The sequence below is a fragment of the Camelus bactrianus genome, chromosome 19, assembly GCF_048773025.1.
Source record: "Camelus bactrianus isolate YW-2024 breed Bactrian camel chromosome 19, ASM4877302v1, whole genome shotgun sequence".
NCBI classification, from domain to species: domain Eukaryota; kingdom Metazoa; phylum Chordata; class Mammalia; order Artiodactyla; family Camelidae; genus Camelus; species Camelus bactrianus.
The window spans coordinates 26615522-26630599 of NC_133557.1; the positions used below are offsets into that span (position 1 = coordinate 26615522).

Below are 15078 nucleotides of genomic sequence, written 5' to 3' on the forward strand. Positions count from 1 at the left end.
AAGAATGTAATTTATTACAACTCTTAAAAAATGGGTAATAAATATCACAAAAATGTGGACTCCCCACCCTCCTTTTAGGTCCTGGCAAAATACTGCCAGATCCAGAGATAAAGCTGCACCGGAGAATATAAACGCCCTGGGGAGGGCAGGGGGAGACCCAGAGCTTCTTGGATTTTCTCCCGTTCTTACACTTGTCGAATGTCTGTAGTGAGAGCTTCATCCATGTTGTTCATTGAGTTCACTGTGTGCCGGCTGGGATCCGGTGATGAAATACATTCTCCATGCATGTTTATTTATCTGATTTGATGTGTGGCTTGTTGTTGTTGCCTGAACACTGTTTTAAAGCTTCTACCTTCAAGCCAGAAACACAGTCCAATATCAAATATTTAGTTTTAAAAAGAAAATGTCAATGTTCCTATTAGGACCTTGTTCAGAACTCTTGCTAAAGACAGCATTTTGATTGATAAAGGGCTAATTAATATAAATATTGCTAACATTTATGGAACTCCACAGTGAGTCATGTGTGTTCTTGGAATTAGCTGCTAAGAAGTAGGAACTATTTCTCACTCTCGCTCTTTTTTTTTTACTAACGAGATTTTAAGGCCTAAAGGAGATTAAATAACTAACCTAGGGCCATACAGTTGTTCGTGGCAGATGCCAAACTTTAACCTCAAGTTCCTGACTCCGGACTTTGGGCTCTTACCACAGTGGAAAACTTTTCTCCCAGAGTGATAGATCTAAAGGTGATACATAACCTAGGACAGTGGTTCTCAAAGTGTGGTCCCTGGACCAGTATGATAGGAACCACCTGGGAACTTGGGAGAAATGCAAAACCCCATGGGAGTGGGGATGGGGGCCAGTAATCTGCATTTTAATGAACCCTGGAGATGATGCTTGCTTACTAAAGTTGGAGGGCGTGGAGAACTGCTGACCCAGGCTCCAGAAAGCTTGGGTAGAGTATATTTTCCAATATTACGTTCCCAGGAGGGTGGGCGGGCAGAACATGAAGGCATAGTTCAGGAAGCCAAGTGGAGAATGTCAGTGAATTTGAGGGGCGGTGTCACTGAGACAGCTGCTCTGAGTGGAGTGGAGAAAAGAGACATTGAAATGCCGGCTTCTTTCAGAACCTGCTTTTACTTTTTCTCTCTTGGAGACAAGTATCCCTTCTGATCCAACTTTGCCCACATGTTGTGCTTAAAATATCCAGAGGAAGTAAGTTGGTTTATATATACGTCCTTAAACTGGGGATACTCCAGGAGTGGACGAGCTTTGGACGTCTCTCAGGCTGCGCCCACACTCGGCGTAGTCGGAGCTCTGACTCACCGCGCCGTCCTACTGTCCACCGTGTCCTCGTCAGGGCCCAGGCTGAGCGAGTGGAAGACTCTGATGTGATCTGCGTGTGCAGAGTGGCTCAGGGCTGAGACACCACTCGGCTTACCTTCAGGTGCAGCTGGGTGGAAGTTTGAGTCTGATGGGGAGGGAGGCAGGTCTTGAAGGAGGCATCTGTTTGGCACCGTGGTGATCTGTGCTTGTTTCTGAGTGGGTCCAGACAGTGTCACACACCCAGCACGTGAGCTTACTCAAGATTGATTGAGGCAGCAAACACTTACATCCTGTCATGCTGTGCAAATTGCAAAACATAATACTCTTGTAGAAACAGTTGGACTCCAGAGAAGGACAATACGCTGTAGTGTTACAGCTAAGACTCGCCACTGCGCTGCACTCCCGGTCCCAGACTCATAAGAGGAGTGAACAAGCTCCCCGTTAAGTGCCAGCCAAACCAGTGGAGAATGCAGAAACCCAAAATGCGGTTGGCGCCGGAGGGGACAGTGGTTTTTCTTTTCTTGCTGACACGTAGACATTGCGGTCAGAGAGGGTTGATTTGAATTCCCATTATTATAAGAGAAGGGCGTTGCTAACTGGCACTTTCCTCACTGTGACTATTAGGAGGTTTTTTAAAAATTTAATTTTTATTTTTTATCGAAGTATAGTTGACTTACAATGCTGTGTTAATTTCTGAGGGGTCTTTAAAAGGATCTGTGTTGATGAGGATGGCAGGGATGATGACGATGGAGGACCACGCTTTGGCCAGTTGTCACTCAAATTTAAATATTACTTCCCTCACGGATAGCTCAAGTGGTAGAGCGCATGCTTAGCATGCATGAGGTCCTGGGTTCAATCCCTAGTACCACCTCCAAAAACAAGTAAGTAAGCCTAATTACCTCCCCACTGAAAAAAAGCATTTTTTAAAATGTTAACTTTCCCTAGGACTAATTGACCGGAAGTAGCCACCCACTAACTCATACGTCACACTTTAAAAAAAAATAGTTCCCATAGCACATACTACTATCTGGCTTCATTTTTTTGAGGACAGCTTTATTGAGATATAATTCACGTACCATACACTATACCCTTTAAAAAAATTTTTTTTTGAGGGGGGAGAAGGGAATTAGGCTTATTTATTTATCGGATGGAGGGACTGGGGATTGAACCCAGGACCTTGTGCATGCTAGGCATGCGCTCTACCACTGAGCTGTACCCTCCCCCACACTGTACCCTTTAAACTGTACAATTCAGTGGTGTTATTCACCACTGAAATGGAATTGTGAAACCATCATCACTGCCAACTCCAGAACATTTTCATCACCCCAAAAGGAACCCACCGCCTTTAACCATCACCCGCCCAGCCTCAGGGAAGCTCCGACCTGCCTTCTTTCTGTCTCTGCGTTGGCCCATCCCACACATCACATCTAAATGGAACCACACACTACGTGGTCTTTAGTGACGGCTTCTTTCACTTGGCATCATGTTTTCAGCCCATTCCATTTGTAGTGTGTATCGGGACGTCATTCCTTTTTAAGGCAATCCGATTCTCTTTTATTCGTTGAGTTTTACGGTCTGTCTCCTTAGACGGGAAGTTCCATGAGAAAGGAGACTTGAGGCTTGAACGCGGGGAGCGGTGTGATCCGAACCACCTGGCTCACCTGGCGCACAGCCTGAGCAGGAGCACGGGGCTCCTGCTCCACGGGCAGCTTCCCCACCGGCAGCACGGTGCTCTGGGTGCCTTTGAAACCCCACCAGTTACATCCATTGATGGATTATTTCAGGCCGCCTGGCAGCATCAGAGCTCACTCGGGCTGGGTTAGGAAGAGACCTACAGGCACCCCTGATGTTTAGGGGGAATGTTTGAGTGCTGAAGTACAAGGTGGCATTTGTTTGACATTCACGAAGCCTAGTCATTCTTCCCTGGTGGGATCTTAAGCCCACACTGCTGATGGAATGAATAAATGTGTAGAGCTGAGCTCCCCCGCTGCCCGACTTCCCCGACCGACCGTGCACCCGCGCAGACGCAGATCTTTCCCTGAGGCCCTGCTCCTGCTCACCCCTTGAATGGCAGAGTAGAAAGACACAGTCTTATTACCATGTTCCCGCAGCCCCGGAGGACCACGTTCATTTAACCCGGACCTAGAGCTTCCGCGGGAATTCAGCTCTGGGCTCACAGTGCTTTTAATTTGCTGGGTTGGTTAGGATTTATCCCCTACTGCCTGGGCAAGGGCTGAGCTCATGCGTTCATTCCCTCATCCATCGTGTATTTGTTAAGGCTCTGGAGTCCCCAGGTAGGTGCTGGGGACACACAGATAGGATCCCCACGTTCTCAGAGTCACGGTCTGCAGGAGGAGGTGGGCTGGTTTAGCTGCTGTCACTAAACCATGAGATGATCAGAGTAAGCACTGGGCTAGGAGATGTCTGGTAGGAGCACCTGAGGTCGTTAAAGGGGAAGCGCTGTCAGGAAAATGTCGAGGGCAGGTGACTCCTGAGAGGAGAGGGGAGGTGTGAACCAGGTGAGGAGTAGGGAGAGCTCGCAGGCTTAGGAAGCAGCTAGACTCTCCCTCAAATGGCTTCCTAAGTCTTCTCACTCTTAGAGAAGTCAGACACTTTTGCATTGTGAAATAAGAAGACTTTTCTCAGCGTTTTTCTCCAAAGACAATTCAAATGCCCCTTTCATAAAATGAGATATTCTTTCAGAGAGTTGAGGAAGAAACAGAGAACCAGGCTTTGTAATGTTCTCTATGAAACATGACATTGGTGTCATTTTATTTTTGTTCCTAAGTTAAACTTTCTAAAAATGCAGCCAAATCACACTGGGCTGCAGAAATATATTTATGGTAATTGTAGCACAATTTGAGGTGATGGCTATTTTATAAATGTTTTCTTTACATTAAAATTTTTATTACATTAAATATAATATAAGAAAATCAAATAATCAGTGCCATGAAAATTCAGTTCTTTTCCTCTCTTTATTTTTGTGTATTCCATGTGAATGAGGTTGAATGTCCCCAGAAATCACTGGTGATTTGGGAGGTTTTTTAGCTTGTTTGGTTTTGGTTTTTGCTCTTAAACTTTGAGACTTTCATTTCTACAGAAATAGAGAAACATCCACAGGACTTTTCTACTGGCCTTTGTTTTCAGCTTTTTGCCCTTTTGATTTAATAGATGTTCAGGAAAAAATGTCCACATGAAACTTAGTGCTGTGGAATTCTACTTGGATACACATTTTGGTAATTGTGCTGTTGGGCTAAAGAGAGAATTCAATCCATCACGTGTGAATGCAAGACATATATATTAAAACTGTCTTTGGAAAATGGTTATAATCTCTTTTTTTAAGGTCAGTCTCATCAACTTCAATCAGTTTTGGTCTCCAGGGTGCGAAGCCTCATATGTTGGCTTTATTGAGTGAACAGACGGATATGACGCCTGAAACCATGTTAATGAGATGTGTAAAGTGGGGAGTATTCTCTAAAAAAAAAATCTTTCAGTGGGCATTACAGTTTATACTCACCATAATAATACCCTCCATTTTCCCTGTTCCTGGTTTGTGCTAGGCAAGTGCTAAGCAGGCATCATCCCACTGAACTCTCTTACAACCCACATGGGTAAATACTTGATGCCACCTTGTCTCCTGTGAGCAGGTAACATGGCATTCCTCTAGATACAATGGTCTGCCGTTCACTGTTCCTTAATGACACAGTATGTGTTTCCCTTTTAGTTGATGTAAATCTGTCTTCCTGTGGTTTGCAATTGCCACATGCTCCAGTGTGTCTCTGCAATTACCCAGGTCCTGAGAGATGGACACTAAAGTTGCCTTCAGTTTTCCATGATGCCAAACTGTGTCCTCATGACCATCCTGGTACAAATCTGTGTATTTTGGGGCACATTTTTGTAAGACTGGGGTGATTTATTTGATATTCAGGCAACTCGAGGAAATCAGATATTATGAATTGTCACTTGGTATATTATGACAATAAACTGGATCATGCTTGTGTCTAGACTGGGGCTCAGATGAGAGGGTGGCTGGGGGGCTGCCTCAAATCACACACATGCTCTTCTTGGCTGCACTGTCCTCGTTTGCCTTCTGTTCACCTCTTTCCCATCCCACTAAGCTGTCTTCTCTCTGAAACTTCCCCTGTGAGGTCAGTTCCCCGGATGCAGCCGGACAGACCACTGACTGCTCCCCGAGGTCCTGGGGCCTCACACTGTCTTTTGGGCTGGATACTCCTACATGCTAGAGCCATGACCTCACTCAGTACCTGGAACGAGGACCAGGCACTTGTACGAGCAGACAGGCCTCTTTTTCTTATTCTAGTGATAGAACATCCAACTCAAGCCAGCTTCAACTGAAAAGAAGTAATCGGCTCATACACTTGGAAAGTCCAGGCTAGTCTCCGGGTCCAGGGAGGATCCAGGGTCTCAGAGGAGCTTGTGAAGACCCTTACCTCCTTCCCTTGGCTGCCTTCCTCGGAATAGTGTCCACTGACTAGCACGTTCCCCCTTCATTGTTCCAAGACAGGCTCGCGCCCCATCTCCTGTCCTCTCAGGAACCCCACAAGGTCATGCGTTCAACTCAGCGGGTATTTATTGTTTGCCTACCATGTGCCAGGAAATGTTTTAGACCCTGGGATCCAACTGTGAATAAAACAGGAAACACCCCCTTAATACCTCCACTGATTCTCTCCTCCTCAAAAGCTCTAATATATGTCCCTGGGGACTGTGTCTTGTCGAGGCCTGGCTCGGGTCCCCAGGCCACCCCTAGAATCAGTGGCGGATTGAGCCGAGCTGGAGGGAAGCTCCCCAGAGGAAAACAGTGCGCGGTTGGCAGCCCGGGGGGAAGGATGGCTGGATGCTAGCAGGTGTCCACCACCAGGGCGACATACTAACTGATTTGCCTGGAGTTCCCTGGGGCAGGGCTCCCGCAGCCCCGGGGTTGCTGACACAGCGTTCTCCTCTCTCTGACGCAGCTGCAGATGAAGATGAGTGAGCGGGCCGCCTCGCTGAGCACGATGGTGCCCCTGCCTCGCAGCGCCTACTGGCAGCACATCACGCGGCAGCACAGCACTGGGCAGCTGTACCGCCTGCAAGGTAAGCTCGTGCGCGTGCGCGGGGCGGGGGGCGGGGCCTGGCCTCCCGGTGGGGCGGGGCTCAGCTCCTCGGTGGCGCGGCCGCACCACGCCCCCCATCAAGGTCTCACTCCCCGGTCACCGACTCCGTCACAGTGTCCTGGCGGCAGTGGTTTAAAATGCAGCTTCTCGGGGCCCCACCACCAGAGAGTCTAGATTTTAAGATGTAATAAGTGACCTGCAGTTTTAATAAATGCCTGCACAGGTCTGAACAAGAGCTTGGCGTATTGTAGATGCTCAAAAAATATGTCCTGAGTGCCTGAAGGAGTGCCGAGCGAGCGCCTGCCTTGACAGTCAGTAAATAAGCTCACCTTCCAGGACGTATCTGCACAGAGAGTGAGTTGGGTTAGGTCAGTCGTCATAAATGCTACTGGTTCCATATCAGAACAAATTCATTAATGTTTGCCACATTTGATTTTGTCATCACAGTTTTTGTCATGTACATCTCACTCACACTATTCAATTTTCTTCAGTCTCTTCTACTTAGATACATTTATGTTTTTAACTAAAATTAATTTTACTACCTCTGTTCTTTTTTAAAATGATTTTATTTCCTTTCCACTTTATCTTTTGGGGGGGTAGGTATCAGGGGGAAGTAATTAGGTTTATTTATTCACTTATTTATTTTTAAGGGAGGTACTGGGGGTTGAACCCAGGACCTCGTGCATGCTAAACACACGCTCTACCAATGAGCTAGACCCTCCCTCCTTACTACTTCTATTCTGTTCTAACAACTGGCTGTATGTTTTCTAGTACATAATATGATCAACTATACAAATATAAATGATAATTATTGAAGGTTTAAAAGAAGCTTGCATATAAATATATCCTCACACAAAGCTATGGAACTGCTTTGTAAGTTGACTTTCTACACATACCAAAATGATCTTTACAAAAAAAGATATGTCTTTTCAGATTCTGTGTCTGGAATGCAAAAGAAAATTGGGAACCAAAGTGATGTACGCTTTGTAGAGGGGAAGTTGGTAAATTGCCTTAATTCCTGAGAGACAGTCTGAGAGTAATTTGAGAATCGTCAACTTGTATCAGAGTTGATGAGCCACTGGATTTCTCTAGAATCCCGTGTTTGCAAAGATGCCACTGAGAGTGAGGACAGGACGTCCTGGAAATTTAAAATATGTTGCAGTTTCAGAATTTATCAGCTAATATCCTGGAGCTTAAAAATCCTCAAGACAATCTGGACATAGAGAAATGTCATATGAGGAACACAGTCATTTTAGAATCTTTATCTTAACTGATCTAACTGTCCTTAACCAAAACGAATAGGCACACATCAGAAATGATTTAAGACTAAGGAATTTATCAGGGCCTTCCTTGACGGTATAATAATATTTTTTTTAATCTTAAATTTAAAGAGTATGTTTTAGATACTGTTACATACTGTTGGTAGGCCCCTTGGGTATATAAAACTGCCTCTGACAATGTCTACGTCTGCTTGCTACAAAGAAAACGATTCTATCTGCCAGCATACAAAGTTTTTTCAACCACAACGACAAAAATTGCAAGTCTACCTGCATGCAAGAAGCCCATTTTATGGTTGAAAAACCATCCGTAGCTGACAGGTCTGAGATGAGCATCTGAGACGAGCGATCCACTAATTCCAAGATAACAGAAGTGATAACATTACCTCCAAAAGTGGAGCAGAGCGATACAGAACTTCACCGCCAAGAAAAATACCATACTCTTGGAGAAGTTTCTGTTGTTTTTGTCAAAACTAGCAAGCCACCAACCAAACAGCTCAGATCAGAATTAGATCTGGGTTTATTTGGCCAGCCTTTATATTTAGGTTTATTATTTACTATTTTTTATAATCCAATACTCAAAAGTAATGAAATTCAGGCAGACTTTGGAGATATCCCAGTTTCAGTTCTGGACCCCCGCAATAAGGCCATATTGTGATAAAGCGAGTCACGGGAATTTCTTGGTTTCCTAGTGCAGGTAAAAGTTACGCTCACACTATGCCGTAGTCTGTGAAGTGTACACTAGCATTATGTCTAAAAAGATGTACGTACTTTAATTAAAAATACTTTATTGCTAAAAAATGCTAACCAACTTCAGAGCCTTCAAAAAGTCATAGTAGTAACATCAAAGATCACTGACCACAGGTCACCATAACAAATATGATAATAAGGAACAAGTTAGAAATATTGCGAGAATTACCAAAATGTGACACAAGAGACACGAAGTGAGCAAATGCTGTTGGGAAAATGGTGCCAAGACTTCCTCGATGCAAGGTTGCCACAAACCTTCAATTAAAAAAAAAGTTGCCATATCTGTGAAGCACAATAAGATGAGGTCTGCCCGCATTACTGTAAAATTAAATTCGAATTTATTGGTAGAGATTTTCCAAATGAACACAGCAGCAGCAGTAGGTACAAAGCAGTAATTTGAAGATGGTGATGGCTCAGTTTCTAATGCAATAAATACCAGTGATAATGAGAAAAAATGCCACAGAATTCCTGCAGAGATGATGGATTATCAAACTTTGTGATTGGTAATTTTATAGGGTTTTGAAGATGATAATTAAAACTATAATTGTTTGTTCTTTGATATATCGTATGACCTGTGTTGAACACAAATTATCAATAGAATTCTTACATTTGTCCTGTTTTGACTGCATACTGATACTCAATGAAATGATCTTGGAATATTTCTGTGCATGAGAATGGCATTATTATTGCTTCATTTTCTTCTTTGCTTTATGTTTTTGACCAATTATTTCATCAAATTATTTATTTCCACCTACTTTTGTTGCCTGTGTGGGAATTAATGTAAACGTATTTTGTTTTGATACTTAATTGGTACCAATGTCTGCTGAGAGAGTTCCTCACCAGCATGTTCTGTATAGATTTCTCCATATTTATTTTATCTCGTGAACTGCTTTTTGGTCACCAATATTCATTGAGATGCAGTGCTAATATGTGCTGTGTATGTAGTTTGGGGACTCAACTTACCACAAAATTTGACAGATTAAAAAAAATATTCACAGACTAGTTAAAATTATCTTGCCTATTGGGGATGGTCATTTACACGACAAATAAATGGGGTATGTTCATCTATCATTCCACCTGTGTCACCTGCCTTCCTTCTTCCCTTCTGCCCACCTCCAGGAAAAAAATGAGGTTGAGAAAAATTAATAGCATCACGGCCCTGTGTGTGTCGCCGGGTGAGATTACACAGCACAAAATTTCTTCCTGTTTTGCTGCTGTCCATGAGCTGTAATTCCTCTGGCCAATTCACCTACCCTGATGTATTTTGGGCTGACTTTTCCTGACAGGTCTGGAGGTTAATCTTGGAAATCATACAGACCCTTGAAGGAAGTCATCCAACTGGTTTGAGAAAAATTTCCTCTCCAAATTTAGTCCTAGAGAGCCACCTGCTGGTTGATTTTGGAATTACCATTTTATGGTTGCTGTATTTGTGGGGAGAGGAAGGTGCTGGTTTTGACACACGCCTCATGTTTAGTCCACCTCCGCTGCTTTTCCCACCGCATTTTCCAGTTTTCACAACTAAATTTTCTTCTATGCGTAGGAATATACAAATCAACATGTGAAGGAGGTTTATTATGAAAACTGGGAAGACATTTATGAAACGGAAGCATTCAGCAGTATGTTGAGCAATGTATTCACAGGAGTCTTTTAAGAATTCATTGCATAAAATAACCACAGAGTCATCTCTTCGCAGTTGTGTTCTGTGTTGTCCTAACCCTGGTTGATATCACCCTCCTCCAAAAAAGTACGATGGTCCAGTAAGTTTGGGGCAGAATGCTAGTAAGTTCTCGTTTAGGAGATTCAGAAAGCAAATCAGTATTTCAAGGCTCTGAGATGTCCTGCAGTAGAGAATTTGATCATATTTAAACCGGAGCACCACAAATTAGGTGAACGTGCAACCTTTTCTCCTCTTTTTAATATAAACAAACATTAAAAAACCACTAGTCAACTACCGGATTTGTTCTTTACAAGGGAGACAAGATATACTCAGTGAGTATTTTTATAAAAGCTACTGTTTCTTGAGGACTTACTGTGTTCCAGGCTTTGCACCAGGACCTTAACATATGTGATCTCATTTAGTCTGCAAAACCACCACCTGAGAGTAGTTTATTCCCATATGCAGCTAAGACACAGAATTGGAAGGGTTAGTAATGTGTCCAAGATCACCTGTCTAGTAAGGAGTTGAGGCCTTCATCTCTCCGTCCATTCACTGATGCATTCATTTATTTGGTAAATGTTAACTGAGCATCTGCTTTATGCCAGGCACTGTGTTGGGTGATGGAGATACACTGGGGCTACTAGACAGGCCTGTTTCTGCCCTCCTACAACTAAGTCTAAAGGGGAGTCACAGTCAGTCATTACACACATACATTTAATTTCAAGTTCAGTCCATGTCACTTTGAAAAGAGAGTGTCCGTACTAGAGAACGGTGGTAGAGTTGTTGGTTTTGGGAGGTGGATGACAAAGGGACTTCTGTAGATGAGATGGTCACCAGAGGCTGCAGCATTTACCCCAAGACCTGAGTCTGAGAAGAGGCAGCCATACTGAGAGCCAGGGAGAAACATTCGCCACAGAGAGATCCATACGTGCAAAAGCCCTGTGGCAGAAAGGAGCTGGGTGTTCAAAGAGCAGAGGCGAGGCAGTGTGGCTGGTGCATAAGGGGCGCTGGGAGACAGCCTGGTGTGTCTGGTTTCACGGCAGTGTTTGTCTCAAACCCCCTCACCTCCGTCTTAAAGTTAACATCTTAGGAATCTTTGCCCCTTACCCTGATGCGCTCTGTTGCTCGATATTTTTAGGAGCCTTCCTTTGGAATTGCCTCAGAAGACAGCGTCCCTTGTTTCAAAACAAAAAAAGTGAGAACAAAAAATAGGCACTTATACCATTGATCAAATGTGACTTCAGATAATTTTAGGAAATCAAAGAGGAGCATTCGATGTTTGCGTCACACTCTGCTGTAGACCGCGGTGCCCTGTGTGGCTCACCCGGCAACGGTTTGAGTTGGCAAGAGTGGGAGCATCTTCTCCAGTTCAGTGAAGGCAGAGACTGACACCCTCGGAGGCCAAGTCCTTGCTCAAGATCACATAGCCAGTGAGTGGAGGGACTGGCATTAGAACTCCAGCGTTCGGACTCCTAATCCAGGGCAATTTCTTTCTTTTATCATACGTTCTTGCCTTCGGGAGGGAATTCTCCCACTGTGGGTGTTTCCAAGGCAAATACCACGTGATGGAGATAGCTCCTCTGGAAGTTTGGTTCCAGGCCCTGACGTTTACGTTTTTATTTTAAGGTTGATAGCTTCCTGGAGCTCATGGCTACTCTGGAGAAGTTAACATTGGTTTTCCAGTAGTAATTCTAACACAGTCACGTACGTTGTATGTACTGCCTTTAAGAGAGAAGTAATAAAGATCTGAGCAAATGTGAAAAGAGGGCATATAAACCAGGATCTCAAGTTTGCTTGTCTATAGGGACCAGAAGGACATGCCAAGAGTGAAACAGGACAGATGTGGGGGAGGCGGGGTCCCTGGTGAGCAGCCCAGGGAGAGCACAGGCCTGGAGAATCTGCCCTTCACGGAAAGTCTGCAGTTACTCGATATTAAGCTATTCCAAATGTTTCATGCCCTGTGCAGGCCAGAGCCCAGGCCTGGGCCCAGATGGGGTCCACAGGCCAGTGCCAGCTTGTGACCCCTGTGTGAACTGCAAAGCTGGAAGAAAATCTTTCACTCCATCTCCTGGCTTTAAGCTTAAAAACGGCATTCAAGCCAAGCTGGGAGGATTCAGTGAACCAGCATGACTGAGGCTGTAGGTCCTTTCATTTCGACTTGACCCCAGTGGCTGCTGTCAGTCGCTTTTCCCGAAAACTCTTAGTGTTAGGAGCCACCGCCGAAGGTTCAGTAGAGGCTTCACCCTTGACTGAGATTGGGATGTTTGCATTGACGCTGTTTGTATGCAGTCTGCTTCCTCTGGGGAGATTATCAAACCGTCGGAAAGATTTCCCTGGATTTTCACTTGTGGCGCCCAAACCCGTTAGTACAATGTCTCTGTGTTACAGTGCACGCGCTTGTGTGCTGGAAGGAGGGCAGAATCCATGGCCCACACGGCTGGGAGGCTGGAAGGAATGCTTTCTAGTGACTTGGGATATTTTAATATTCAGATTTCTCTAATCATAATCAGTGCTGTTGTTTAGATTTATAATTTTCTTATGGTTCAGGCTTGCAAATAAGCGAATCCATGACTTCTTATGTTGGAAAGAGACTGGACTGCGGTGTGACGGAGACCAGGGCTGTTGGTGATGATGTGATAAGAGCAGAAAGGCGGAGGCTTCGGGGCCAGAGGCCACTATGACCCCTTTTGCTCGCTTCAGTGTTTCGAACGCGTTCCGTGGGGCGGCCGTGCCCCCCTGCGCTGCGGCCCCCTCTCCCCGTGTGTGGGCCGGGGTGTCGCGCGTTGGGTCCCGGGGATGCTGTGCGCCCTCGGGTAGGTTTTGCTCTGCTCACCTGGGCCGCGTGAATTCCTCCGCGGTAGTGCCTCCCAGCCGGCAGAGGGCGGTGACACCTCTTGTTTTTGTAGAATCAAGTGGTTTGTCGGCAGGATTGGCAGCCTGGCCTCCTGGCCCGTCCATCCTGTGTCTGTTTCTGTTCACGTCGTTTTATTGCCACAGCCACGCCCACTCCTTACGCGGTCACCGGTTGGCCTGTGCTCCGGGCAGCAGAGTTAAGTGGTTGCCATGAGACCACACCGCGTGCAAGATCTAAAATATTTAGTGTCTGGCGCTTTATGGAGAAAGGCTGCCAGCTCCTACCTTAGCTCACAGAGGGGGCTGACAGTGGCCTCGTGTGTTGCCTTTCTGATTTCTTCACTTTTCTCGGTTTGGGACCTAAACCTGAGATAATAAAGACTAAATGGAATTTAAGACGTCTTCCTTGACAGCAAGGTTTCCTGGGGATAAAGAAAATAGTCTTATTTCTGATCAGGTTGCCAAAGAGTGTCCTCGCCGACAGTTTGCACAGTGCTTTGATTCTTTCTCATGTCCCCTAAATATTCTGGGTTGATAAAGATGAAATATTAAGGAGGAGGTTTTCCTTAACTGCTGCGGGTCTGACCATAGCTCGGTGCGAAGGCCACATGCAAATGATATGATAATCACATCCTTTCTCATGGCTCTTATTTGCATATCCCCGTGAGTGGCCTCTGAGGAAAAATATCCTGTGTCCTGCGTTACTTATTTGTGTTCTAGAGAAACTAGCTAACCCAGCTGTGGGCTTCCTGGAAATATAACTGCCGTTTTACAATTCTTTTTGGAAAAGATGTCACCAGCCCTCTGAAGCTTCATCGGACAGAGACTTTTCCTGCCTACCCATCTGAGCACTGACGACAGAAACGCCAAGAATCGCCATGTGACCGGCTTGTGACGGGTCAGCCACAAACCCAACCGGAAGGTCAGAGGGTGACCCCGAGGGAGGTGATGACGCCAGGAAGCTGCAAGTCCCTGCCAACTGCGCGCTCCTGGGGAAACTCTGCAATACTGTCTTTGTCTTTTTCTTGGTTCCTTTCTTTTTTTCTCCCACTTTCTTTAAAAAAAAAAAAAAAATCTTAGCGTAATTGAAACCTGCTCTATCGATGTGCACTTTTTGTTCCCTCTTTTACAGCTGGACAGTAAGGAGTCGATGACACAAAAGGATTTTCTATCGTAGACACCGTGTCCCCTGCACCTCCTCTGAATCTGTCCTTTTGCGGATTCTTGTGATTTTTCCTTCTGAGTGTTTCCATTGTATGAATCAGTACTGATGATAAAATGGCTCTTAATTGTTATTTGTTTATACAGTATTCCTCAGTTATTAATACTATGGTTCTGCTTAACTCTTGGCAATCAGACCTGATTATAAGTACCCATTAGTTAAATCAGTGCTTTGACTCACTCTTACCTATTATGTTAAGAAACCACTTTTCTGCTCACCCGTTAGTATTCTTTACAGGGTTACAATGTCTCTCTCACGCCATCCCCCGCCCCAACCCCTTCCCTTTTTTTAAAAGCCTTTATTTTGTTTGGTGTACCTTCCTAAAATATTTTAAAATAAAAGAGATCATTCTTCACCCACGTGATCTTGGGATTCTGGCTATCTGGTTGTCTCTATATCACCAGTGTTTCTGAAGGCGTGTGAGCATTTTCCTTGTGAGCTGTGAGCATGGTTTGGCATTGCGTTTGATGGACCTCCAGCCATGTATGCGTTTGCTCACTCGTTCATTGACCCGGTCTGTGCTGAGAGTCTGCTGGTTCCAGGTACTGTGCTGGACGGAGTCCGGGGATTTAGAGGGAAAAGACACAGTCTGTGTCACCAAAGACCTTAAATGCAGACGAGTGTGACCAGGAAATAAAGACGCAGCTCCAGGATAGAGCAACGTCTGCTAAATGGGCCATCAGAGGCCATGTGCTTCTAACGAGATGGTCACTGTTTTCCAGGCTTTCCCACCAGGAAACTGCCAGATGGGAAGTGAAATCTTGTGAGCTTACGAGGCCAGAGTTGCCATAAAACTGCAAGAGAGAGCAGGGATGGTGTCTGTCCTGGTCATGACTCTTATTTCCAGCAGTGTGGCCAGATAAAATATAGGATATCCAATTA

General features: G+C 45.0%; 1 protein-coding gene across 1 annotated transcript in view; it reads left to right on the forward strand.

Annotated features, from left to right (window-relative positions):
• The window catches only part of DOK5 (docking protein 5), a 127462-nt gene extending 112911 nt beyond the window's left edge, over positions 1-14551 (forward strand). Inside the window, exons 7-8 of the mRNA XM_010958595.3 lie at positions 6297-6417; positions 13765-14551. Of these exons, the coding sequence (XP_010956897.1) occupies positions 6297-6417; positions 13765-13829 (186 nt within the window). The 3' untranslated portion in view covers positions 13830-14551. The remainder of the gene's footprint in view (positions 1-6296; positions 6418-13764) is intronic.
• Positions 14552-15078: the final 527 nt, after the last annotated feature.